Raw genomic sequence first — 26408 nt, forward strand, 5'->3', positions numbered from 1 at the left:
AGTCCCTTCATAAGTAAAGAACAGTCCCTAAAGTGCGGTGAGGTTTGTGGACTGTTACCTGCCACAAAGAGAGAAATGTGAATGGCTTGTTTCTCCTCTGATACGCCACATACTGTGTGCTGCCATGGCTCGGCTGTTCAGGTACTTTTGGGCAGTCATGACAACAAGTTATTCACCTGGAGCCGGACTTCTCCGTCGCCAGTAAGCCGTTATCATGCGCCGCCATATTTGACAGGAATACGTATTCCTGTCCGTGTCTGTGACCCCCGTTAAACCCACAACCGGCGGGATTCGCCGTTTCGTTTCTGCTGCTGGTTGAGATCTGTACTCACACAGCGTGCTGAATGATTTATTTTGCCCGCTCAAAACTATTTTTAGTCGCAAATGCGAGTACAGTGACGGATGGAGTAAAATATTGCCACACTGCCGACATTTTACTCCGTCCGTCACCGCACGCTGTTTGATTGCGTTATCAAACCACGCCGCTATTATTCGGCCTTGCTTTTCACTTATTCCACCGAATACCGAATGTGTGTTTTTTTGCAATATTCGGCCGAATATATTCGGTGCATCCCTAAATAGGAGCCTTCCCCGACTCCCCCCTCCCCCCTCCCTCACCGCTGCTCTCCTCACTACACTGGCTGCTGCGCTGTGCAAGTGCACAGAGCGGTGGTGGTGCAACTCTGCTTGCGTGCCGCTGCTGCTAAATGAATGTAGCGGAAACACTGCCTTTTAATACTCAACACCTTAATGCTACACCTCTGTGAAACATTTTGATAGCTTGCTTGTTAGCAGCTGAAAAACACACACACATTGAAATAACTTGAAAAGAAAGAGAGATACATCCTAATGATAAATCTAACAGTAGAACTCAATTCCTATATTCTTTTAATCATTTGTAGGGAACAAGAAAAAAAATCTGGCTTTATGAGAAGTGTTTACGCTTATATAACACAACATATAGCTTATACTGTGGATGAATGTAGGGCGGGGTGATAAAACAAAAATTAAATATCATAGTATATTTGTGCAATGAGATTTTTCATAAATAATCATCAGTAATGTGGATATAATGACTAAGTGGGCACAGGGAAATAAGAGAATAGCTAAATCAGTCTGGTGAGTTCAGAGTATTACATCACTTCCCTGTAATGTAGGCTTTAAAACCAGGAAAAGACGACACTTACGATATTGGGATATCCAAAATCTATGATGATATCTGGTCATATATCACAATATTTATATTATATCAATCTATTGCCAAGCCCTAATTGCAAACCAGACATTATTGATTTATCTGTTAAATATTTTTTGATTAATTAACTGAAACATTTTAGTGACCAAGGCGACGTCCTTAAATTGCTTGAAGGGGCCAAACCCCAAAGATATATTTTTTTTGATGATAAAAACGGGAGAAAAGCAGCAAATCTTCACATTTCAGATGATGGAACAGATAAATATTTGACCTTTTGCTTGATAAATGACTTAAATTATTAATCCATTTTCAAAAATCTTGACTAATCATTGCAGCACTGCATTAAGACTTCAGTACACCGGTCACAACAAAGGGATTAGTAAGCATCCCAAGAAATAAGTAGAAAGTTAGATATGGTAGCATTGCCAGATGTTAGTTTAAGCTGCGTGAGTGTCATGGTGTCCATAGTCACACACATCAGCATGTTAACTTGAGCAGGTTTTAAGCAGCAGCAAGCTTAGGATTACAGTGGCTTAGATCCTTTGACCTCTCCCTCCCACCAGGCCAGTGTACGACTCGATTGAAATAGATTCAGCAGACTTTTATTCAAAAACAAAAGAATTTCTCCTCATCCTTCCTCTCTGACCCCCCGCCCTTTCCTTCCTTTTGGATTTTCAAATTCCTTTAAATGAAAAATGATTCTCTCTTTCTTGGTATTTTGTACAACAGACGGCCCCATTTTGCTCCCCCACCCCCCTCCTCAATGGGGCGGAAATGAGTTGTGGGAGCAGATTCCTCTCACACAGAGATCTCAGTAATCGTGTGGCTGCGTGTCACCAGCACACCACAGTGACAGCAGCTTTTAATTAATCCCACATCCCAGCACCCTGCCCTGCCCATTGGTGGCTTCTCCCCCAAACTTTTTCCCTCTTAACTTTTTTTTCCCTGTGTGTTTGACTGTGTGTGTTTGGATGGTGCGGTGGGGGGGGGGGGGTTTCTCTAACTGCAGTCTCTCAACCCGCTGCAGCGTTGTGTGCATAACTTGTATCGTTACAGGATGACACCGCTGTCACTTTTCCACACTTCTGAAAGCGGGACACAGCCCACTAACTGTGTTCACGTGTTTAAACTCTCCGATGTCAGCTCCACCAACTCTGTCTCCAAGAGTTTGGTAACTGTGCCTGAAACTATGTGAGTACACCAAGTCCACATGAAATGTTAATAACCCTTTGTAGTAGTTTGCCTACACTGGGTCAGGGGATGTTTCCCCTTTGCTGCACTGCAGTGATCTCATGTCAAGGTGCTTGAGGACAGTGAAATAATGATGCCTTGAAGTGTCTGCGTTCTCCTTCTGGTGCCTAGATGAATGGTGACAGGTTGTATTTACAATCCTAAAAGATGCTGACACTGCTAAATTCTACACCTCTTGGAGAAGTACCAAAACATTGCTACCCTTGAGCAAATGTCTATGTGTTAGTCCCCGGCTGAGGTGTGGAGGAGCTGCTGTCTGAGTGAATGAGGGGCATGATGAACTTCTCTGGAGAGATGGACTGAGTTCTCGCCTGAAGGTCAGCCTGTCAAAAGGGTAATATCAGACCTGCTGAGGTAGAGTTCTGCCCTGCTCAGTCTTCATCCCCGAAACATCTCGGGAGGAGAAAGTCAGGCATGTGAGCACAAGAATCGAAGTCTCAGCACGTAATTGATATAATTTATATTGACCTTCTTGCTACATCAATGTTATTTAGTAGACTTGGTTAAGACAGTGGTGTTTGATGGTCAGCATGGAACGCTTCCTGTCATCACTGATTAGCAGATTATGCAAGGTTGCTGTGTTTTCGGTGTTTTCCCCCTGAAAGTGAACAAGACAGCTGCAGATGAACACTGCAGATACAAACCTTGGCTTGCTGTCCAGTATGACTTGGCTGTAACAAGCATTAGGTTAGCAAAGTGGACTAAACTTGCATGCGATTAGGCTGTCAACATCTGAAAATAATGAGCTGCAGACAGATGCACATTGGCATGCAAATACTGTACTGACATTTAAAGCTGGCTTAACATAAATGAGAGGAGAGAATGGATCGAAGAGGAGCTTTGGCCTCCTGCTGCAGATCTACTGGGGGGGTAATGGACAAGTTGGACCCCTCAGAACCTTTAGGAATGAAATAATTATTCCCCTGCATCAGACTTCATAGACAAATGGGACTGAGGGTCGATTAAGTTCTAAGGGGGATGTGGTGTTGATCTCATAAAGGGCATCAGGAGATGTATGGCCTCTTACTAGATCATTTAAACCACTTAATGGAGGACAGGAATTAATGGCTGCCATAGAGCAGAGTCAATTATATGGATATTTTCATAACATATTGTGTATAATTCATACTGTAATGGCACGGACACCAATCAGCCCCTCTGCTTTTGTTTTGGTTATAGCCTGTTTTAAATGAGGTTATTGACTGAATTTTGGGGGGTACAGAATAAGTTGCTGTCTTCATACAGTGATATAGATTCGTTGTCATTGTCTGCCATTGTGGGGTGGCACAATCTTGATGGCGGTGGCTCTTGTTAATTTGCATTAATGTCAGATAATTTAGAGTTGCGATGGATGTATGTGCACGCCTTGTGCTCTCAGGCAAAAAATTGGATTCATTAAGAAGACGGAGGAGATGGTTAGGTTTTTTGGCCCCGTGGTTTCAGGTCACTGAGTAATGTGAAGAGATGGAGAGGGTCTTGGCCTGGAGGATGAGGAGGGGCTGGTCAGAGATAGAGTGGAGGGGACAATACCCCCACACAAGAGCACATCACTCACGCTGACATGTCTCTCACCGGACACACTGTTTTTCGCCCCCTCCGCTCTTTTACAGCCAGAACAGACTGTGCTTGTGACTGGGAGAGTGAAAGTCACATGACAGTCTTGGGACGACCAAACAGGGAGGTGATGGCTTTAGGTTATTCTGCTTGCATGCATATCAATCAGTGTGATTGTCTGTTTGTGTTAATTAGATGTGCGAACAATGTGCAGAGGTTCAGATGAAAAGGCAAGTAGTCACATCTACTATAACAATCATAATTACACATAGACAATGTGCACTCACTCATGCAGACGTTTGCATTGGGTTAGCATGAGCGTCTCATTGTCACATGTAATCATGAATGAGTGATGAGGATGACTTGAATATCAAAAACATCCTGTCCCTTTTGTACAGGGCTCAGACTATCAGGTCCCACCTCCTCTAGTTCACTGCAAATGTACAGGAAAAGTCATATGACAGTCACAAGTCTATTTGACCCTTTGGGGATCCCTCCCCAATCTGCAGTCCCATCAAAGACACTCATTAGTGTGTATGTCTGTGACCACAGCTATATATCCACAAGCATGTTTGCATTACAGCACATCTGAATAATAAATGTGATCTGATCAAGATGTGAATCAACCATACACACTGTGCCAGAGGATAAACGTAAAAATCAAGTACCTCACATCGCAGCATCAGCAGTCACAGTTTCTTTCCTTTTTTATCCCTTTGACACATGAACACGCACACAGTATATGCAGATTTTACACACTGGCAAAAGTGCAGACGTTGTGGGAGGCCCTGAGCCTTGGTTTGGCTTCTGACCTCACCACCATCCCGCAAAAAGGCCATTAAATCTGTCTGTTTGATGTGCAAGCTGTGTGCAGCATGATGTGAGGGAACAGCAAGCGCGCCTTTTATTTTTGTTGTGAATTTGTGGTTGCTTTTGGCATACAAGTCCATGTGTTGATGAGGCACACGTTTTATTTTTTCTTTTACAAGAGTTCAAAAACAAGGGGCTCTTATTCTGTGGGAAATTCTTTTTAGAACAAAATGGTCTATACGTTTCTACTTTTTCTGTACATTATGACCATTAAGCAGTATGTGAACAGAGGACTCCCTAAAACATTATATTTCACCATGATGGGTGTGTATTTGCAGGATGCAGCATTGCACACTTTATATAATACACTGTGTGCACTTTTGTCAGAATGCAAAATCCTGATTTATCTAGGTTTGATGAAAATGAGAAGTAGGACTGAGTGCCAAAGTAAAGGCTAATTTAATTTCTAAAGCTTGGGAAATTAGGCAAATTGAACTGAAGAATACATAAAATATGAGATAAACGATGTGTTGCATGTCAAGTATGAAGGCATAAGGAAGATATGATTTATGTTTTCCTTTAATTTGTTTATTTGGGCTCACACCTATGTACATGGAAATTGATAGTCTGCCTTGTGAGCCTGTTTAGGCAGGGCATCAAGATACAACGTTAATACCAAAAGACAGACCCCCAATGTGAGTTGATTGTTGATGCTGGACATAATTTAGTCCATCTAAATGTCAATTTATTTTAGCACCAATTTTATATTTTCCTTTATTTGTTAATGAAGGTCAGTTTGAGAATTTTTCAGCGGTCAGGTAAAAGTCATTTGGAAATCTGCAGGGGAGTCCAGTCGTGGTTGCAGCTGTGTCAGCAGTACAAGGAGCATAAAATCTAAGTGTATCGTCATAAACTAATACACACAAAAATAAAAAGGCATCTCTTATTGAAGTTACAATGAGGCGTAAGGTTTTCTGTATGTTTATCTTATGGTTCAGTTGTCGGTTAGGTTAATAAACAACTTTTCAGGTTACAGTTTTGCTATCTTATCTAAAAAGTGCTGAGACGACCCAATACAAGCTGATGAGACTTTGCATCGGGCACCAACACTGTGTGTGACACAGGACGCTAGGCACCGCCCTCTGGTGAAATGCCAAGTTTTTAGGGAGTCCCATGTGAGTGGAGTATGTAACTTAGAGAATTCCCTAACCCTGACACATTGCTGTTGATTTGTTTTACCTTTCTGTCAAATCTGAGTAATTTCTCTTATTTTGTACAGTTTATTAAGGCACCGTAGCATAGCATGCCTAATCATGTTGATAAACCATATCAAAGGATATTGAATTGGTCCTCTCTGTATCAACTCACTGGCTTAACCTTATGCTGTGAGCCTTTGAATGATTCTGAGGGAAATTAAGCCATTAGCTTAACAGGTGGCCTTGGCTTCGTAGTGTTTTCGCCCATAATTTCTGGCGTCCCTCCTAAGAATGTCTCGTAATTGATGCCGAGGTTCTCTCCTGGGCAGAGCATCCTTATAGTGGACAGGTTGCCTATCAGAGTCCCTGATGACTTGCTATGTTTTGTGGGCACTGATATGCATCCTTTTTTCATCTCTTGAGATCCTTGAACTGAGTCTGACCTTATCTCACTGACCTCTAATCAGTCATAGGGTCACACGGCCTGTGCTTTTTTTTGTCCTACTAATGGTGCTGACGGAGAAGAACCATGCCCAGCTATTGGCAACGATGAGGTCATCCAGGGGCGCTTTGATACGAGCATCTATAGGTATGCAAATGTGACCGGCTGCCTGACCAGTACATTACAATAGCCCTGGGGCCGCCATTAGTTTTAATCTCTGGGTTACATAAAAGACAAACATAATTAGGTGCTGTGTGTGTCACACAGAAGACAAATGCATGTGGCATCTTGTGTTGTTTAAAGACTTGTCTGACCTCAGTGAGAACATGAGAGTGATTAAGGAATAGTTTAAAAGGACGGATGGGTCAAGGGTCATGAGTGATAAGTGAGGTCACATGGGGTCGTCAGCAGTCTGGTTCATCAATTTTGCCTCATACTTAGGTCAACCAAACTGCACAAAGCTGCTCCGGTTAATGTATTATTTTCAGTGAAAGTCACAACAATAGCATGCTCCTTTCACCATTTGGCTAAACTGCAATTTATCATACAGGTGAGAAATGTGTGAGCGGCTTTCTCATTCTCAGAACTTTAAAAATGGTCAGCACAGTTATGTCACTACACACCCACGCCAGTAATCAACTAAGTCCCAAAAGCTCAGCAATACCACATAAATGATTGCTGTTAAAGTGAAAGAAATTGCAGTGATCTCATCGATACACTATGTTTGTAGTCTTTCTGGCTCAAAACTAACACTTGAAACATTTTAAGAGGTTCTTGCAATTACTAGACATATGGACGCCCTGCTCACTTTTCCATTTCTCAACATTTGTAGAGCCACCACATTCATCGGGGAGAAACCAATGCTGTGAAACCAACTGAATTGTCTGCTTTCTGCCAGACCAATAATAGCAATGAGAAAACTGCACATCCTTTTGTTTATTGTAATTTACCTAAAAACAGATCATAGCATGCGATGCTATTTATTTAATATTTCTGAAGAAGGCCACCATAAAAAATGTGAAGAATGTCATCTCAAACAAGGATGCTTTGCTCACTTCAGCGTAATAAAATAAAAATTATAGACATTCCAAGGTTTTATCTTGTAGTTTTCATATTTCTTTACCCAAATAAGATAGGACTAAGGCTGAACAGTCAAAAACCAAAAAACTGTTGACAGAGTTCATATGGAAACTATTACTATTCAGTATCTAAAAGTAGACCATCTGTTTACTTTAATTCCAACTTAATGTGATATATATTTAGTGTAAAGGGCAGAGTTAGTGTATACTTAAGGTTTGGATGGCGTGTGCAGCTTTTAGCGGCTCCTCTTACTGTAATTAAAGCTTTCCCTGTGTTAAGAGCTTGTGGGTGTGTGAATGTGGGTATGCGATATTTTTTGTGATACACACTGAATGCTTATGTGCTTTTGTGTAGGAGTACGGTCAGTGCTCCAGTCTGGTGAGTATAATCCGAAATGCATTAACTTTATGTTAGCTTTCACAAGATGGTCTGTTGGATACATTTGTAAAATGGGCTAATAGAGTATTTTACTGCTTTTGCATGTGTATCTTTTCATGGGCCCTTGCTCGGGTGAGCTGCAACCATGTCATTAAGTGTTCTGCCTGGAGCCCAGAGCAGTGTATATATACTCTGTCCTCTGCAGGGACGGGCATCCCCATCAGGGTCTGCCTGTACCACCCTCCATATGGTGCCTCGTCATTAGTTTTCTGTTGCCCTGGTGCCTGGGAGGTTCATCAAACCCCAGAGTCCAATCTCTCCGCAGCCTATTTCTACTCTACTGTGACATTTCTCTCTCTGGCCAATCGGATAAGTCACACATGGCTTCACCACACGAAAGAACAACAGCAGCCTCAAGCAGATGTTGCTCTGCAGACTGCCCATGGAGTGGAAAACTGGGTTTCAAGAACAGTATCTCGGTTATTGTTAAAGAGTTCACTGTGTCTTGGAAGGGGAGATGTGGTTTTAACGCTATGAGCTAAGACCTCCGAAGTTCAGATCATTGTTGAGGATAAAAATACAGTAGGTTATGTTTTTCATCTCCAAGCATTTTTGGATTGTGCGCCGAGACAGTAATTTGAAATATGAATGAATAAAACAGCCCCCCTGTAGCCTTCTTTTTTTTTTACTCCAGGGCAGTTCACATTTGTACAAAGAATAATTCTCTTGAGTAGAATAAAATAAATTGAGCAATCACAGCAAAGCATGATGGGATAATCATGATTGAACAGAGCAATAAAAAGTATTTTGAGTGGGGTTTGGTGTACTCAAGGTAAGGACGAGCAAAGTTATTTTTGTCCACTTTTATTCTGTAATATGACCAATATTTTTCATATTCAAGTGTGTATGAAAAAAAGTCACTGGTTTCTTAAAAAGCTAAATACAAGAAGCATTGGATCAAGGCACATACAAGACTGGCCAAAGGGCATACAATGCACTTTGGTTTTCAATTGTTAAGAACAGTTAACTTCAAATTGTGGAAACATAATAGTGTGTTCATTTGGAAAATAATACAAAATAATACTCATAACAAGGAGTTGCTGACACTGTGGTAATTCTAATGAAAGCCAACATGTTTTGTCTTTTTGGCCTGGTGACTACAATGACGTATGGTACATGGTACTAAAGAATGCCGCCATTGTCGTTTGGCCATTGTTGGCTTGTACAAATAGAGATAGTGGGGGGTCCTCTGTGTCAGCCGGTCCAGCCTACTTGTTTTGAGGAGCAGAGAGCTCCTTAAGGTCGGTGTGCTTTATCTGCCCTGTGCTGTGGTCTACAATCCTATCAGAAACACTGGAACCCTGCTTGGGTCGCTTTGCTGTGTTTCCTCTTCTTGCAAAACAGAAATTAAAATCACACACTGAACAAAGCAGAGAAATAAAGCATGGCACCTCATCTTTAGGTATTCGTACTCCATACCTGGTGAATACTAGAACAAGACTCTTGGTCTGTGTTAGGTGGAGACAGCTACTGACTGCTCACATTTTTAGAGGGCAACATGTCTGCTTTGCGAATTAGTTGATCAGCTGTGCCTTAGTTTACTTCATGTCTTTTTTTTTGCCTTTTTGTTTTTCAGACAGCCACAAAGTTAAAAGAATGACCTGTGCTTATACTACAAGGTTTTCTAAGGTCTGATTGTTCAACACAGCAATGAAAACCCACTTTCACAGTTGACAAGTCATATCTCAGTAGAACACAGAGTTTCTTTTAGTTGGTCGATAACCTTAAGCAAAGGTAATACAGTACAAATTACTACAAATTCCTAAAATATAGAATTGCAGTTAGTTACAATACCCACTGATGGTTCAGTGACGGCCTGCAACTGGAACGTTCTCCATCCTCATAAAATGTCCTTAAATATAAATTATATGGCAAATGTACAGAACATTGCTTCCTTAGTCTTATAGATCCAGTGTTTTGTAAAAGTCTTGCCACTCTGTTTATGTCACGCACTCCTCATGAATGACCATGCGCAATATCATGAATGGGAGTGGTCTGAATCTGGTATTCCACTGTCTCTGTAGCTCCTGTTGTTAATACTGTTGTCGGTGTGTGGGCTTTTGTATAAAGTCAGGCCATTAGGTGGGAAAATCGTGTGTATCACAAACTCCTCCTTGGACACAGGCAGGTGATTTATAGGTATCATTTGAAAAGATGTCTCTCGTATTTCTAGGATGGAGGTGTCCTTCTTAGTGCCAGCCTCAGCATAGTCATCCTTTCTCCGACGGCCTTTGTTGTAGGTGCAGTTCCTGGAAAAAAGTGAACCATTCCTGTGGACATACCAACACACCAGTGCCAACATGATTATTGCCAAAAGAGCCACAGCCCCTCCAATGATAGCAGCCAAAGGCAGACTGGAATTTTTGTAAGGCTCTTTCTCCTGCTCTCTGTTTAAAGTCGTAGTCGGGTTGTATGATTTGTGAGAACCAGTCTCTGTCTCGATGCAAACAGGGGTCTCATCTGACAGGTAAATGTTGCTGGTCTCCATGGGAACCATGCATATCCTATAGGAAGACTCTGGCTCCAGCGCTGTGAGCAGGTACTCCCTCCTCTCCCCTTGCACAATGGTCTCAGTGATGGAGCCAAAGGCAGGGCTGTGTCCCAGCTTTAGCCAGCTGAGCCGCAGGGCAGTCATGGGCTGCGACACCCTCCATGATATGTGTATTGCATCAGCACTACTTGACTTCACACTGATGGTGATGATCTTTCTGCCAGAAGAGGTTGTGGTGCTGTGGTAATTCTTACCAATGTCAGGCCCTTTTACTACAGGCCTTTTAGTCACAAACGAGGGCCACTGGGGCTGTGTGGGGCGTAAAGTGTTGGAGACTGTGCTTGTCTCATACGTGGGGTTGAGTTCTGATTCCGTGCAGTCAAACATGTCTGTAGTTAGGTCCTTAATTGCCATGCCTTTGACCTTATCAGGACCCTGGCACATGAAGCCACGTACATTCACCTTAGATGGCAACGACCGCAGCCAGTCACGGACCCATTTCATCTTGCAGTTGCACTGCCAGGGGTTGTTGCGTAGCAGTAGCTGTGTGAGATTGTCCAGATCTTCAAACACACCCTGTGGGAGGCTGCTCAGGTTGTTGCCAGACAGGTCCAGGCGATACAGCTGCCTAAGGAAGGCGAAAGCCCCAGGCGGGATCCGATTAATGTGATTATCTTGTAGCTGCAGCTTCTCCAAACTGTTGCCTGGCAAGTTGGCTGGGGGCATTGTCAACGAGTTCCTCACGAGCGAGAGCTCAGTCAGGTTGATCAGGTTGATGAGAGCCATCTCCCCAATCCCACGGTTATTGAGCAGGTTACCATCCAGGATTAGTCGCTTCAGGTTGATGAGATCTTGGAGCGACTGCTCTGAGATGGAGGAGATGCGGTTGTCATCAAAGCGCAGCTCCTCAATGCTCATGGGTAGGCCTAGAGGGATGGTACTTAGGTGGTTTCTGGAGAGAAAAAGCAGTCTGAGGTGGTTGCTGTCCCTGAAGGCCCCCTCCTCTATGCTGACCGCAGATACAGAGTTATCATCCAGGTGTAGTTCCTCAATGTAGGGAATCTGAGCTAAAGAGGCATGGGTAATCATCCGAACGTTGTTCTCCTGAAGGTGGAGCTCTTTCAGCCCAAGAGGAAGGTTAGTGGGGAACTCATCCAGATTGTTGCAGTAAAGGTAGATCTTCTCCACATTTGTCAGCTTGCGGAGCTCTGCAGGAATGCCTGAACTCTTGATGCGATTGTTTTGCAGAAAGAGCACTGTAGCATCCTGGGGCATACCAGTAGGGATGGAAGTCAGGCCACGGTCATTACAGTAGATGAAGGTCCCATCGCAGCGGCAGGCTGAGGGACATGAGGCGGAGGTCATCAGGGGGTTAGCAAGACCCAGCAGCAGCCCGACCCGGGTGAGGAAGAGGATAAAGGCCTTGCATTGACGCACCATCTTGAAGCTGTGTTGCCTGGCAGTCTAATCACTCAAGAGCCCCTGGGGAGAAGACACAAGGGTACATTTAATGCACAAGGCCTTTAAAGGAGAGCCAAATTCCTGTTCTCATAATTGCTGGGTGTTTGAAATGCTGCCTGCAGCACTTTCTAGATTAAATAACTGCTGAAAAAAATCAGTTTGAAATCCTTCTATTAAATTTATATGAATTGATTATTAGGATTGCCAGACAGTAAAAAAAAAAAAAAAAAAACGTAAACTTTTTTTTCCTGCAATAAACTGTTTTCTTCAGAGCTATTTTTATATCATCTATAGATTTCTAGGATTAGAGGTTCAAAAATGAACCTGCATTAGAAAAAGAATTGCTTTTTAAGAAATGTTCCAACTTCTGAGTTTTGTGAATTGAATCTCTGTGCCTCTGCTTTTTGGCCCTGACTTGTGAAATGTAATCGCACTCCCTAGTTGTTTTACACATTTCTGTATCTCAAGGCTGCCTTTCATCGCTACAGACCACGAGAGTGAACAAAGTCAGGCTTTGTTGATGAACTGGTGTGGAACCGACATACTCTTAAGTCCTGTTAGGTCATTACCCATGCCTTTCGTCATTCAAATTCTGGGGTTTAACTGGCCTCTTACAAGGTAGGAAAGAAAAATCTCTCCTCACAGAAAAGAGGTTTGATAAAAGACTTGAGCATGTTAAGATCCAAGGACAGGGTTTTTTGAGAGATTTCTGAGGTTACAAGATGAAATTTGTGAGCTTCGTTTATCCTTGCAGCACTGGTAATGATCTTTGCTGTAATTGTGATCTGTTTAAAATGTATCTTAATTAAATAAATCAGTCTCATAAAAAATAAGATATTAAATTTCACACTTTATGAACTTACGACAGGTAGCCTTGAAATTAACAAAACCGTGGTGCAAAGCAGAAGGTCTTATTTTTTCACCATTGATGTGTAGTTCCTTTTAATAACACTAATAAAGATTTATTGCTTTAATTATGCATTCCCGCCATGACCTCTCTTCCTGCACGTCTCATTAGAAATTGTGGTCTGGTCAGTGAAGTGGAAAGAAGCAAAGCCATCCGTATTTGTCATACCTGATTTATACGATGTGGTTAATCCTTCCCAGCCGCCAAAAATCCAATCAAGATTTCCTCTTGAATTTTCTTTTATCCTTTCTCAAAGGAAAAGTTTGTCCGAGGGGTTTCTGGTGATATCCTGACCTGGTCAGTGTTTGTTGAGCTGATCCTTGTTTGGACGATGACCTCCTCTGTGTAGTCAGAGGCTCATGCTTTCAATGCCTTTACCATGGCAGATAAGCCTGAAGAAAAAGCATCCCCCTCTCACTGACAAAACATGCGCTCTCAGGTAATATTAAAAAATCCTAATGGGTGTTGAGTTCAACAGCCATAACTGCAAATGAGATTTTTTGGGTGTTGTATAGTGTTCCGCGTGTAGAATGGGGCAAGCTTTAGCAAAGGCTCCTTTCTGCAATCAAGCCCGACAGGCATGATGAGTTGACACAAAGCTGGTCTGAGCCATGCCAATCCCCTGTGCCACAGGCTCAATACAGGCCTGTTCACTTGTGTACTCCAGGTCTTCAGGTAACCCAGAATCCTCTGCTTTCTTGTCAAGCCTGTGTACACATTAATCCAGGGCTCTGGTCCCTTTTCCAGAAGCAGATAACCAATGTTCTCCTTTCCTCCAAGGAGCAAAACAGGGCAAGGTGCTTATCCTTCTGGGCCCAGCCTCCCTCACGAATCTGCAGCTTGACTCATACTGTGCCCTCCTCACACCTGGGATGGCGCGCTGAAAAATAACCAGAGACAAACACATTTAGTGCCCACATTCGTTCAGTACAAAATAGTGTTTCAGTTATCAGGCAACAAGAGAGTGATCTTTTAAAACTGATAAAAGACATTTATTGCACATGTTTGTGCATAACTTTCTTCTTTTAGTCCGATAGAAATATAAGAATATCACTCTGAAACCTAAAATGAACTAGATGTATTACTCAGTTTAGGAATGTGTTTGATACTGATCTCTGACCTGCCTTACATTGTCAATTCTAATTTAGAAATACCCTTTTCTCCTGGTCTATGATTTAGCCTGTTGACCTTTTAAAGCCTGTTACTCTTAAAGACCACGTTTCTTTTCTATGGTGATACAAGAAAGAATGTGTATGCATACGAAAGACAACAGTGATCTGGATCCCAACACAATGGCTAAGGGTGGAGTTCCTGTGCCCCTTCTCAGTCCAGCTCACTGCTCAGCTGAGCTTTTGGTGTTTTACAAGGGAACTAGTCCTGTGATTTATAAAAATGCAGTCTGTGCTAGTTTAGCAGCAAAGCTAGTTCAGATTCCACACATAAGAGAAAAAATAGATCCAGTTAGTGCTTACTGAATTACTCGCATTGTTAAAAGGCCCCCCTGACTAATGAGGCCCATTTTATTTTTTGTATGGAGAGGAGGATGGCTGCTGCATCCATCCCTGTCACTCCCAGCTCCTCTCTGTGACCTCTTACCCCAGCCCCATCCTCTATGAATGCTGTTTCTGTTTGTCAAAAATAGAATTTCCTTTGCCAAAGAAAATGTTATGTTTCCTCTTTAACGCACAATGGCTTTGTGCCTGTATATGCAACCATTCTTGTGACCTGCTGGCGGACAGTGTTTGCTGTAAAACACGTAAAGGTAAATTAGGAACAAGGGGCCCAGCCATTTAACAGTTGTAGCCCATGACAAGGAGAAGATTAGGGAATTGAGAGGCTTGAAACTCGATTACAACTCCTGAGATGCTGTCTAATAATAACGGCCCCCCTTCCTTCTGTTCCATCTAAACACGGCCCCATAGTCCAGTATTACATTAGTTGTAGATTAGAGTCCGGGGAAAAAGCACCAGATGTGACCTCTACTAACTTCTGGAATAAAGGAGTCTGACAAGGGGGGAAAAAAATGAAATTCAGTAATGGAGTTTTAGAAAATGGCGGGATGATAGAGGGATATGTGCTGTCTGTCTGTTGGAATGAACTTTTAATGCAGCACATTTCAATTTTAAATAGCCCTTTTCACCTCATTTTGTAAAGTTCTCCATCCTCTGAATACTGTTAAGTGTTAAATATGTAGTCTTGATTTGAATCCTTGAATTCTTAGCATTACATAAAAGAAAGTAATTGTCTCTGCATTTCTATCTTATCGAGGGAACCCAGCAAGACCTCTCTGCACTTGGAATAATAGGATTTAGGGATGTGTGGTGGGATGATTCTCTGCATAAATAGCCACGTATATGATGTTTGATGCCTTTCTTTGCTCACTACAACTCTGTTACCTGCTGAGATCACAGAGTCTGGCTCAGTGTCCACTACGGGGGCCAAGGGGCACTGGTGTAAATATAGGTAGAAAGAGCAAAACATACTGAAGCTTAATAGTCTTCACTGTGGTTTTGTATTGTGGGTGATTTATCAGATGTCTGCTTTAAACGAAGCACGTCACACATACTTTACGAGGAGCATAGTAAGACCTAGATGCTATGGTGTTTTTTCCCCCTTTTCTTTTTCCACACTCATCGGATTTCAGGAGAGTGGCCCCTCTCCATTGTTCGCTACAAGGCAAGCATGTGGACCTTGTAGCCTCAACAGAGGGGGTTTAGGTATTAAAACATTTTATTTAGGCAATTTAAAAATGCCTCTACTTTACACAGTCCATTTTACAAGCCTTTTCAATTGCATTTACTAATAATGTATACCCACAGAACACACACAACCATTTTGAGTTCAGTGGAGGCTGAGTTACACATTTTTAGTGATGGATGTCTTTCTCCATCGTTCTAATAATCTCCGCCGGCCGACAGGAGATTTCTCTTGCAGTCAAAGTGGCTTCTGCTTCATTTAATCTGAACTGGCAAAGTTAAATTGAGCATCCTGGTAAAATTGTGTGTGTGTATACAGCTAGTTACCTTTCAGTGGAGAGCGTGGGAGGCTCACACAAAGCTGGACACTGATAGCCATTGTGAGCTCAACACGCATAAATGCACATTAGTCTGCAATAACAGAGCCCAAGACTTTGTGCCCCCTAGTCATACACTGCACAAGAAAGGCTTTGGAAAACCTCAAATAGAAACAATTTCATGCCTGTCAGAAGTATTGCAGATTATAATGACTTTTAGTTCTGTAAAATACAGAATAATATTGCATAGGCTGCATTTAGGGCAGGAAAGAGCTGTAGAAGTAGTAATGGCTGACTGTTAAATTATTCATAAGCCCTGAAATTAATTTTGAACCACAGTAGAGCTCTCCATTGGGAAATCAATGTTGTTTGTATCTGCTGTTGATTATTTATTCTAATTCATAATATAGTTTTGAAATACAATTGATTGCACACAATATTGTTAGTGTGGGTCATATTTTGTTCTTGAAAATGTATTTTTTTGCAGTAAGGTTTGGCAAGTTCATAGGTTTCAATCAGTCAAATGATACTGGAAAACGTGATTCATTACAGTTGCATGATCATGCAAATGTATTCATTATGGTCAGTTGAAGCTAACTTGATATGAAGGCAAAATGTAATATCCATTTGTATTTTCTTGTATTTAGATATTTTGTTTCATGATGTTCTGCTCCCAGCCGAGGTGAGTTTTTATCCATTTTCGTGTGCTATGTGAAGCCTTGTGTCTGCAGCTGATTTACATATTAGTAAGTAGTATGTCAGGACACCAGGCAGCGGCCTGCTGTGGTGGCAATACACAATGGAACATTCATGGTCACATCTGAATTCACAGAGACACGGGACACGTTTAAGCCGGAGAGAAAATGGGCAAAAATCTCTGATAGTTTCACAGATTTGGTATGTGGCCTCCTGGCGCTGTCTTTAGATGGGCTGACCAGATGATACTTTTGCTGGCCCATTAAGAGCACAAGAGAGGCCTGGGACAGACGGGGGTCTCTCTTTTGTAACAGCCTGAAAGGAGAGATCTGTAGCAGCTGCAGTGGTTTTTTCCCCACATGGGGGTGGTAGGCACTGCAAGATGAAATGTGTGTGTGTGCCTGTATGTGACAAGCAAACACCAAAACACTAAATACTCATGTTAAGCTGCTCACAGGAGCCCATCTCAGCACAGGCCAGACACCTACCTACAATACAGAGATTTGTTAACCTCCCTACATGCCCATCTACAGTTTTTCCTGAGTCATAGCGCTTGCAAAGGTTTTTCCTGCAGTATTTATGCTTTGCAGCCATGTTTACACCTTCTCTTTTAGTAACCAATATAAAACGAACTGCCTCTTAAAGCTTGGAATAGATGGTGAAAAGAGACTGCTCAGTGTCTGAATAAATTATGAAAAGAACTGAATTGGGCCTCTGCAGAGTACAGTGTCGAATCTGAAATAATGTCTTGGTAGTTATGAAAGTCGTATTATTACTTTTTCCCCCCCGAACACAGTCATTCATATTTTATGCTTTAACTTTTCTGGCAATAGAAGATTCTGTCTGTAGTGACCTGGTTAGTTGTTAATCTGCAGTGTGAATTCCCTCTGAAAGCAATTGACTGGGGACTTTTGCCTGAGGCAGTCATCAGTGAAGACAATTGGGTCTGTCCTCATGTCTGCTATTAACAGGCAATTTATTTCTTTGTCTCTGCAACACACAGAACAACAAAGAGCTACCATAGCTTGACAATTGAAGTCAAGTTTGGATTTCACTACATTAATGATTTAGTGAAATCAGGGTGTAGGCCTATAAATATACATATATATTTATATATATATATGTATATAAGCTTGGATGACCTTATTGTCTCATGAAGATAAAAGGCTGTGTTAAATTGGATTAACAACAGTCCCTGCCCTGGTGTTGCCAATAATACATCCAGCTTAAGTACAGTGCATGTTAATCGAAGGCGCCCACTTTTTTTTACATGGATCTAATGGGATAAATATCAGGTTTGTATATAAAAGACATGAACCGGGCGTTTGATTCATTAGATTGACACCAGAGTGTCAGTCGGCCATATGAGCAGGAGGTATTATCTTACTGTAAACCGCGTTTATTTCTGGATGCTTATTAATACGCCAGTCATAACAAAGCTGCCACAGCACACACATGTCAGAGATATGTTTTAACGCTACAGTATGTTGTGTGCGCAAAATGAGCCGCTGCTTATGTGCGAAACTTCACTGGATTTTGTGCATTTTCAGGAGACCTTCATGACTGCGCCCCTCCAGCATAAAGCTCCCACAACGTATGGTGGGTTTTTTTTAGGGGGGGGGCGCCCTTATTATCTGCAGACATGCTTACAGTTGCACACAACACATTTCAATGGTGTTGGGCACGATCAGAGCTGGTCCGAGTCGTCCAGACAGTGACGCTGGAGACGCATTTAGCGGAGTTTCTCCAGCTGCCCCTTCATGTCCAACTCCGCGGGATCTGCACTGCAATTTCAGCTGCACACCGGGGTGTCTGCTCGGGCTGCGACGCCGAGACTAAATCACACAGTCCCTCTAATCCTATCAAGTTTTGCGTATTCAACACTGTTTATTCCCCTACTGGTTTAGGGGGAAATGAGAAGCTGAAATGAAATAAGGAACAGAAAGATTCCAGTCGCCCCTGTTGCTCTCCTAAGTGCTTTTTTTTTTTTTTTTACATGTTGTGATCAATGTACTGAGGCGGAGTGTGAATGTGATCGAGAAGCAAATTCAGCGTGTCGCAACAAGAAATGCATCTTTACAGGCAGAGGAGGAAACCGGAGGAGAAGACAGAGATGTGGTGTTTGTGGTGTGTGTGTGTGTTAGAATAAAGAGGGACGCAGCACAGGATCGAAGCAGCAAGTTGCAGGCACGAGAGGGGGCTTGAGATGACGAGATAGATGAAGAAGAAGTCCGATTTTAATCTGCCAAGATGAGCAGAATGACTTGCAGTGCGGAGCTTAAACTAACACAGCTCTCTTTGGCTGGTTATTTAGAAGAAAAGTGCGCTCAGGATTTTTTTTTTTTTACTATCGCACAGCTGAAAGCCTCCCTACGTTTGTGACACATCCACATCAGAGAAACCGATTTTTTTCGCCTGGGCCGAGTGTTAAAAAAGAAAGGTGGGAAAAAAGAGGGCAACTAATTAAGATACAAGCAACTCCTGTGGATCCCGTATGACTTTAAATTCCTTCTGCCAGAAAGAAGATCCAAAAAGATGAAAAGGATGCATTCCCAACAGGACTGTACCAGCAAAAAACGCACTTACCTCTATAATCAACCAAAAAAATTGGAAAGTAACAGGTATCCTCTTAAATTGGGTATCACAACGGGGGAAAAATAATAATCCAATCCAGGCTATGAGGACTTAAATTCAGATCCAGAAAAAAAAACTCCTGTCACTCACTCAACAAGGCTATAGAGCTATTTGGAGTTTATCTGTAGCAGCACTGCTATGTTTACTGGTGCCCCTCTCTCACACACACACACACACACACACAAAATCTGTAGGCTGTGCAAGGACGTAGGTGCACGGGTAGATCTCAATACAAATGTGGAGTTGTGTTTGCCTCTAGCTTCAATAGAGCACTGATGTCATCTGGAGGAGGGGCCTCTCTCTCTCTCCTCTCTCCCTCTCTCTCTGTCTCTCTCTGTTTGGGAGATGCATAGGGAAAAAATGCAGTGTTGCATGGATACACTAGGGGGAGTGGAGGAAAGGGGAAATGCACTCACATCCTTGTCAGATGTGTGCACTTAAGAGGAGTGAATAGTCACTGGTTGGAAAGCAATGCTCACTGTCAGAAAAGGAGGGAAAGAATTGGAAATGCACAGTACGTGTCTTCACGTTGGTGAGAATTAGACAAACACAGAGCCTCTTACTTGTAGTGGTTTGTTTTAGGCCATGTGTGGCTTTGTTAGGTAAATTATCATTTGCATATTTGTTTGAGATGTGTCAGGATAATTCACGATGAGGTTTTTTTGGCATCAGGGGCTTCATTACCGATGCTGTGATTTGTCAATTATCTCTGTCGCAGGTGTTTCTTTTTATCTGGATGATGTAAATGTCTTTTCTCAAAGAGAAAAAGAAATGTTCCACAATTGTAAACCCAAATTATTTTGTCCATGCAAGTGTAAAAAAAAGTCTAATCTAAAAATCTGAAATGCTAATAAAAAACATCCCTTTTTGAAGCACTTGTGTGAAGACTGGCTGTTTAAAAAAAAAAAAAAACTTTGACAGGTAATGAATATTTGATGATGTTGTCATAGTGAACCAGAATAATTTATAACAAGAATTTCAAATTGTGCTAATTCCTGATATATGTTCCTGTGGGTGTAGCTGCGTATGTGTTCGTATGATGAGCATATGTGTGTGCGTGCTGATATAGGATGGACATGTGAGTCACCCTGACACACCTGAACCATTCTGACATTTGTCTCTCATGCTCTCTGTTTGACCCTCTTTGGTTTCATGTTTAAATGAAGCCAAACAGTGGGTCTGCTCCCGTCTAGGCCCAAAGCATCAGTGAGTCACCCTGTTAGTCAAAGGGTCGTACAGCAGAGCTGACCCAGCCAACACTCTCTGCTGCCCTGCGTCATCTCCAGTGTCTCCCCCTCCGGCTACCAGACAAGACAGACACCACAACCTGGTGCATTGAGCTGCAATGGAGCAGCTCTGTTTATCTGTTGTTGAATATCAGCTTCCTGCTGATGTCAGTGGGTCAATGATCAGATCTGTGTGCAGCTGTCTATGTCATGCAGAAACTCCTCCCTTACATGTCATTCACTAAATACTACTTTTTGTTAATTAACTCAAACCTATTATGCTGTTCAGTTATGAATGCCTGGAGGGTCTGCATTCATTTTCAGTAAACAAACAGGTTTGTTAGAGAGGTGTTATTCACTCGGTCTGGGGATACTAAAATATCTAGCTGAAATTCATCATGCTTTCTGTTTGTCAAGAGAGAGCAGCTGCTGTGTGATAATTAATGACAGTTAGAAAAGCTAAAGAACACATTTTGTCAGTAAACTAGCAGAGACCCAGTAATATTTTACTGACAACGGGTGAAAGGAAAAGCAGGGCCTTGTAATATTGTGCAAATGCCTTCAGTTCACACAGAGTAATAATTTAGCAAACTTAAAGAAAATGCTTTTCATGGATGCAACTTCCTGACATAAACAACAGCACAACTCACTCATTTAATGTCCCCATTTAGACTGTTTTAGTATTCTCATTGTCTGCTCATGAGCTGATGTGGACCTCCACTCCTGGCAATTGTTATTGCCTCATTAGGATGGTGCGCACTACACAAGAGTGACTGTCTAAGTGCCTGACCACCGCTGACATCTCATGCCCAGCTATTTTCCAGGACAGAGCATGTTCCAGCTCCAGCCTCAACACATCGGCACACGGTTAAACCGTGATTGCCATCTTAACTGGAGTGCCTAATTGAACAGACACTTAAGCTTGGAGCATCTGCCAAAACTACTTAGACCTCCAGTGGAGTTTTTCAGATTTGTTTGCTTTCCAGCTGGAGTGGCTCTCACTTTTGTTCGAAACACAATGGGATTTCTAGACAAATATAAATGGTCTGCCCGTATGTCGTTCACTTGGAGGCAAATCTGTATGAAATAAAATTTCCATTGTGTTGCAGAGTTTCCACTGCGGCTTAATGTTTCGCTAGTTTGTTAATGAGCTTAACTATGTTATCATCATCCAGGTGTTGTATGCCAAAGGCTGCGAGGTGAGAAAAGGTCAGTCTCGGACATCCTGACTTGATCCTTGTCTTCCCTCCAGGGGGACAGAGCAGAGAAACCTATGCCTGACCTCACCGTGCCTTCCTCTCCTAAATCGACTGCAGACACATCTGTCAGCGGCTGCTGATTGACCCTCTCTCAGACGTACAAAGAGCCCCACTGGAGGACGAGGGTTTTGGGTTTCTGTTATCTCAAGACCAGGGAAAATCTGTTGCCCTGCTCATCTTTTGTTGAAGGGGATGGGTGCTCTCCTTTTCCCAAGGATGCACTCTAGTCTGTCTGGCTAGTTTCACTGTGTTTGGACAACAGACAGGTTGTTTCCTACTCTGTTGTGTGTGTGTTTGCAAAGATAACTAAATATATTAAGCCACTTGATTTTGCTAAGTGCTGTCTAAAGTGCTTTTTGGCTCTGGTGGCAATGAAACAACTGTTGAGTGTGCACTTGGTCTTGTTCTATGTCAGACTGTCCCGATCCCAGGTTTTGTCTCTCATGACAGACATTCGACCAGATAATTGATTTACTTTTTTGCTCTCGCTGTGGTCAATAGATAGGGCTTGCAGTTGGCAGGCTGTGTTGCCCTACTTTCTGGACTGTCTGCCAAAACACGCAGACCCAGTCTGATTGTTGCAATGTAAGCTAGGTGTTATGGATATTATTCTATCTCCCTCAATTTTCCGTTTATCTGTCACTTAAGCTTAGCGTTTGTTCGCTGAAAAGCTTGTGTGAAATACAATAGGCCCCAAAACTGCTCAGGGGCTCACAGGGGAAAAATGGAGACTGATTTCTCCTCATGTCTCCTTCCCTGCTCTGACTGGAATTCATTATTGATAGACTTTCCGTGTTCTTAACCAATGCCAAATAAAGGGGAACATGTAAAAAGGCTGCTGCCAAAACCCCCGCTTTGTTTTTCATTTACCTTCTGCTTTATTTGCATATTCATCCTCTACAGGCAATCAGCAGAGATCTTTGCTGTGGGCCTTTCATCTCCGCTCTGCCATCCTGACAGGCAGCTTTTCAGCATCACAACAGTTTAACTAGGATTTGTGGATGAGAGGTGCTGTTGGTTATGCTCGAAAATTCACATTTTTGATTTGCAGAGGGTGTAATGTGTGTGACAGGGATAGACAGAGGGTTTATGGAAAAATATATAAATCAGTGAATGGGTAAATATGTAGACAGATGTTGGATTTCATTAGTGTGGGTTTGTAGAGATGTAAATGCAGGCTTCATGAATTGCCCAAAATGGTTGGCAGGAGAAAGCTCTGACTGATGGGGCTTGTTGGATCTTTTTATGCCTATGAATGCAGATGTCAGTTGCATAAAGCAGACGGGCATGATTGCCATTAGGCCATGCAGTAAGGTACTAGCCTTTTCTGATGCAGATCCCAGATGTTGAGAGATAGGCTGACCGCCTTCATCTCTTGGGACTGGGATGCGGCCCAGAAAAAGACAAGAGCCAACAACAACTGAGACGAAAGGGGCCGACATCCTGCTGCTTAGGCAAGTCCAGGGGCCAGTAGTCATTTGGGCCTTGTGTTTGTGGAAGAATGACAAGCCATGCAAATAGCCCCGTCGGCTGTTTTTCCCCTCGTCTTTTGTTTTCTTTGGTTGTTTCTGTTGTGTTTTCTGCAGAGACAGAGGAACTCAGGGATGAGCGAGTTCCATAAAAAAAGGTAGAGGGGGGTAGGCGCTGACTTGTCAACCTCAGAACCTCCCATAGGTTAATGACCCCAAACACAATGCTCTGTGATCAGATTAGATAGGCCCCCTCCCCCTCCCCACTGCACTAATCAGCACAATAAAAGAGATAAAAGATAGAATTACCATACAGTGTTTTCACAGTCCAGCATACAACTCTAATGCAGCTAATTGAAGCCCTTCTCTCTTGCTTTGTAACTGCTTTACTATTCCTGCACTAAATCAGTAATTAGCCAATTTAGCATTTTTTTCTCTAGCCTTAGTTAAATGGTAGCATTTATCTTCACAATGGACTCTATATGCTTGTGTAAGCGTCGACAGAGCCTTAAAGACAAACACACAGCTTTCTGATTCCTGAACTCAGCATCACATGGGTGAATTTAGTGCCTTAGTCCTTTGAGATTAGGAGTTTGAGTATCTTATGAAAGGGTCAGTCAGGGTTTAGAGCTGTAAGGAGAGGAAGTCAGGGCTAATGTTATCTAGTGGAACAAACCAAGTTTTTGCTGCTCCAGATAAGATAAGATAGATTGTAGAAGACCTCTAGGACTGTAATGGCCCTGTTGATTGGAACAAATACAGGAAGTACGGCTCTTAGGCAACAGCGTTTTGGGTTAAGAGAAGGGGGAGTATGAAAGAAGGGATGTCTCGTCACACAGAGCTGCCATCATGATGATCAAAGTGTTTACTTATCTGTGCCAAACACTAACTCTGACTTTGTTTTCTCTGTGATCTGGATGACTTTGTTTACTCTCATGAGTCATATCTAAAAATTACCCTTTTTTATGATTTCTCAACTTTGTTTTTTTCCACTGCTGAATACAATAAATAACTGCTAGAAAAGTACAAAAGCAAAACAGATTTTTATATGATCATGCGCTGTAGAGCAAACTTGGTAACAACAGTGCTCTCAACTCTGAGCTTACGCTTCAATCACTTGCTTAAAATACATTCTCATTATCCAGTTCCACACTTGCATATGGTTGTCAAGTGCGATATAAGTCAGTTTGCATCATTATAGTGTTATCTGTTGAAGACGGGTAGAGTTATGTTAACATTTTGTCATTGTGGTGGTGGGAAGCGTCTTTGGGAACCGGAGCCACTTAATTGGTATTAAACTCCACCAGAAGGTGTTTTCAGGCGACACCTCCAACCACCCCAACAAGGAGAAGGTGTGTGCGCCTCAGCGTCTGACACCAGTTCTTCAGCACTCAGCCTGAGTGACTTGGATATCAGATGTCTTACTCTTGTGCAGCCAGGAGCCACGTTCAAAGGAAGCCTATAGAAAGTGATGATGGGGAAATAAAAGCGGCGGTTGAGTCAAGGGGACATTTATGACTTTCCTGAAAGAAGTGTTCGTAGACTGCCCGCCCACCCATTAACGCAGGAGTGCAAGGTGCTTGTGGTGGAGTTGTGAATGACATGTTTTAGGTAAAACTGGAGTAACTGGAGTAGACCCTCTTTATCCCACTCTGTTGCTGGGGTGTTTCTGAGGTTAACCTTCTGCAGGAAGAGGTGTGTGTGGCGGTGTGCATTACATTGGCAGTGATAGGGATGAGGGGTGGGAGGATTTGAGTGTGTTGGGAATGTTTACATTCATCTTGGACATTGACATGCTCTTCATCTACATGTGCATTAAATCAGTTTCAGTTTCTGTGAGTGCCATTGGGTACATGCACACTAATATTCCACTATTGTTCAGAATATGATAATACTCTCAATTTGATATGTGTCACGTAAACAGCATATTCTGTGTTGATATGACTTAGTCATGGATACATTGTACACAAACCAAGTCGCTAACAGTTGGCAAGGCCGGCATAGAGGTTCATGCCCAAAAGAAAAGCAAACATTTCTGGTTGGAAGACGAAACCCACTTACATTAAAAATGCTCGGAAAGACTTGGATATGAACAGATTTATGGACATACACAAACACTGCAACGTCGACCTTTTCTAGAGGGTGGATGAAGGAATGAAAGAGGGAGGCTGTGTCCATACCGTCAAACAAGTCCGCCACTGGTGGAAGGTGCACAAAAATTCTGAGCACAATCATCAGCCATTCCACTTTCCATATTTTGACATGATAAACGACATGTTAGGGCGTATAAACAGGAATACAAGTGGAATATTCGTCATTCATTACGAGGCTATTCATTAACCTCGTAAACAGCTTAGTGGGTAGTCTGTCTCAGAATAAAGGAAAGTTAAACAAAAAGTGTGCTTGCTATATGGCTATAGATTTTTTCTGTCCATATGTATCATTTAGCAGTAATTACCTTTTAAGAATTTTTTTATTGTTCTTGAATACAGAATTATATTGAAATTTTTCAGTATTTCAGAAGTAGAATTTCTTGGGGCTCTAGGCCCAGCAGTATTTCCTTTCTTCTCACAGATCATAGCTTGAAAATATACCTTTCCATGCTCCAATTTCACAAACGAACAATAAAGACAAAGCTGTGACATTTCACAGGCCAGTAAGAACTCCTTTAAGTTGACCCATCAAAGACAGCCAGTAAAAGGTAGAGGAAGTCAACCAGCAAATCGCCGTTAGAGGAGATGGGAAGATGTGTTGGGTAAATAGAAGTAGTGGCATTATAACTGACATCAATCAAACAGGCAATAACAAAGATGTGAATTTATACGCAGCGATAGGAAAAAACACTGGGGGCAAAAGCTGCCAGACTTTGGCAGCTGCTGATGCTGTCTCAGTGTCGGTGTGAAAATGGCTGCGATTTGAAATGGAAATGGTCCCTTTCTGTGGCGGGTGTTACTGGTGAACAGTCCTGTTGATTGAACCGTAGCTGCTTGCATCAAGTTTCTGCATAACATTGCAATAGGCTGTGAGCAAAGCATTCTTCTCTTTGTAAAGGTCACTGTTAATGTGGAAAATGCCAGCATTCCCTATTTGGAATCATTCATCACTGTGACTGTATCATTTGCAAAAGCTATTTTTTCTATACCTATTTAAGCAGTTTACAATCCACATTTCTTCTTCTTCTTTTTTTTTATAATCACATGCGCAGCTTGTAAAGCATTTTTGCATGGGCTACGGCTCTGCTGCACAATCTTTTATATTCTTTCATATGCTGTAACTGATAATATAA

At 42.3% G+C, this 26408-nt stretch overlaps 2 protein-coding genes across 4 annotated transcripts in view; one reads left to right on the plus strand and one right to left on the minus strand.

The window, feature by feature from the left end:
- The window catches only part of macrod2 (mono-ADP ribosylhydrolase 2), a 468001-nt gene that overhangs the window by 80613 nt on the left and 360980 nt on the right, over positions 1-26408 (plus strand). The gene's annotated exons all lie outside the window — the stretch shown is intronic.
- flrt3 (fibronectin leucine rich transmembrane 3) lies at positions 9529-19430 on the minus strand. The gene is made up of 3 exons (XM_050070645.1): positions 19121-19430; positions 12994-13705; positions 9529-11939 (listed from the first exon to the last, which is right to left on the minus strand). The coding sequence occupies exon 3, from the start codon at positions 11895-11897 to the stop codon at positions 9945-9947; it is 1953 nt and encodes a 650-aa protein (XP_049926602.1). The 5' UTR covers positions 11898-11939; positions 12994-13705; positions 19121-19430; the 3' UTR covers positions 9529-9944.

This window comes from Epinephelus moara, chromosome 19, assembly GCF_006386435.1.
Source record: "Epinephelus moara isolate mb chromosome 19, YSFRI_EMoa_1.0, whole genome shotgun sequence".
In the NCBI taxonomy this organism is placed as follows: domain Eukaryota; kingdom Metazoa; phylum Chordata; class Actinopteri; order Perciformes; family Serranidae; genus Epinephelus; species Epinephelus moara.

What these genes read in the sequence shown, in the direction of transcription:
- flrt3 (XM_050070645.1), bottom strand. Translation starts at nt 11,897, where the DNA reads ATGGTGCGTCAATGCAAGGCCTTTATCCTCTTCCTCACCCGGGTCGGG.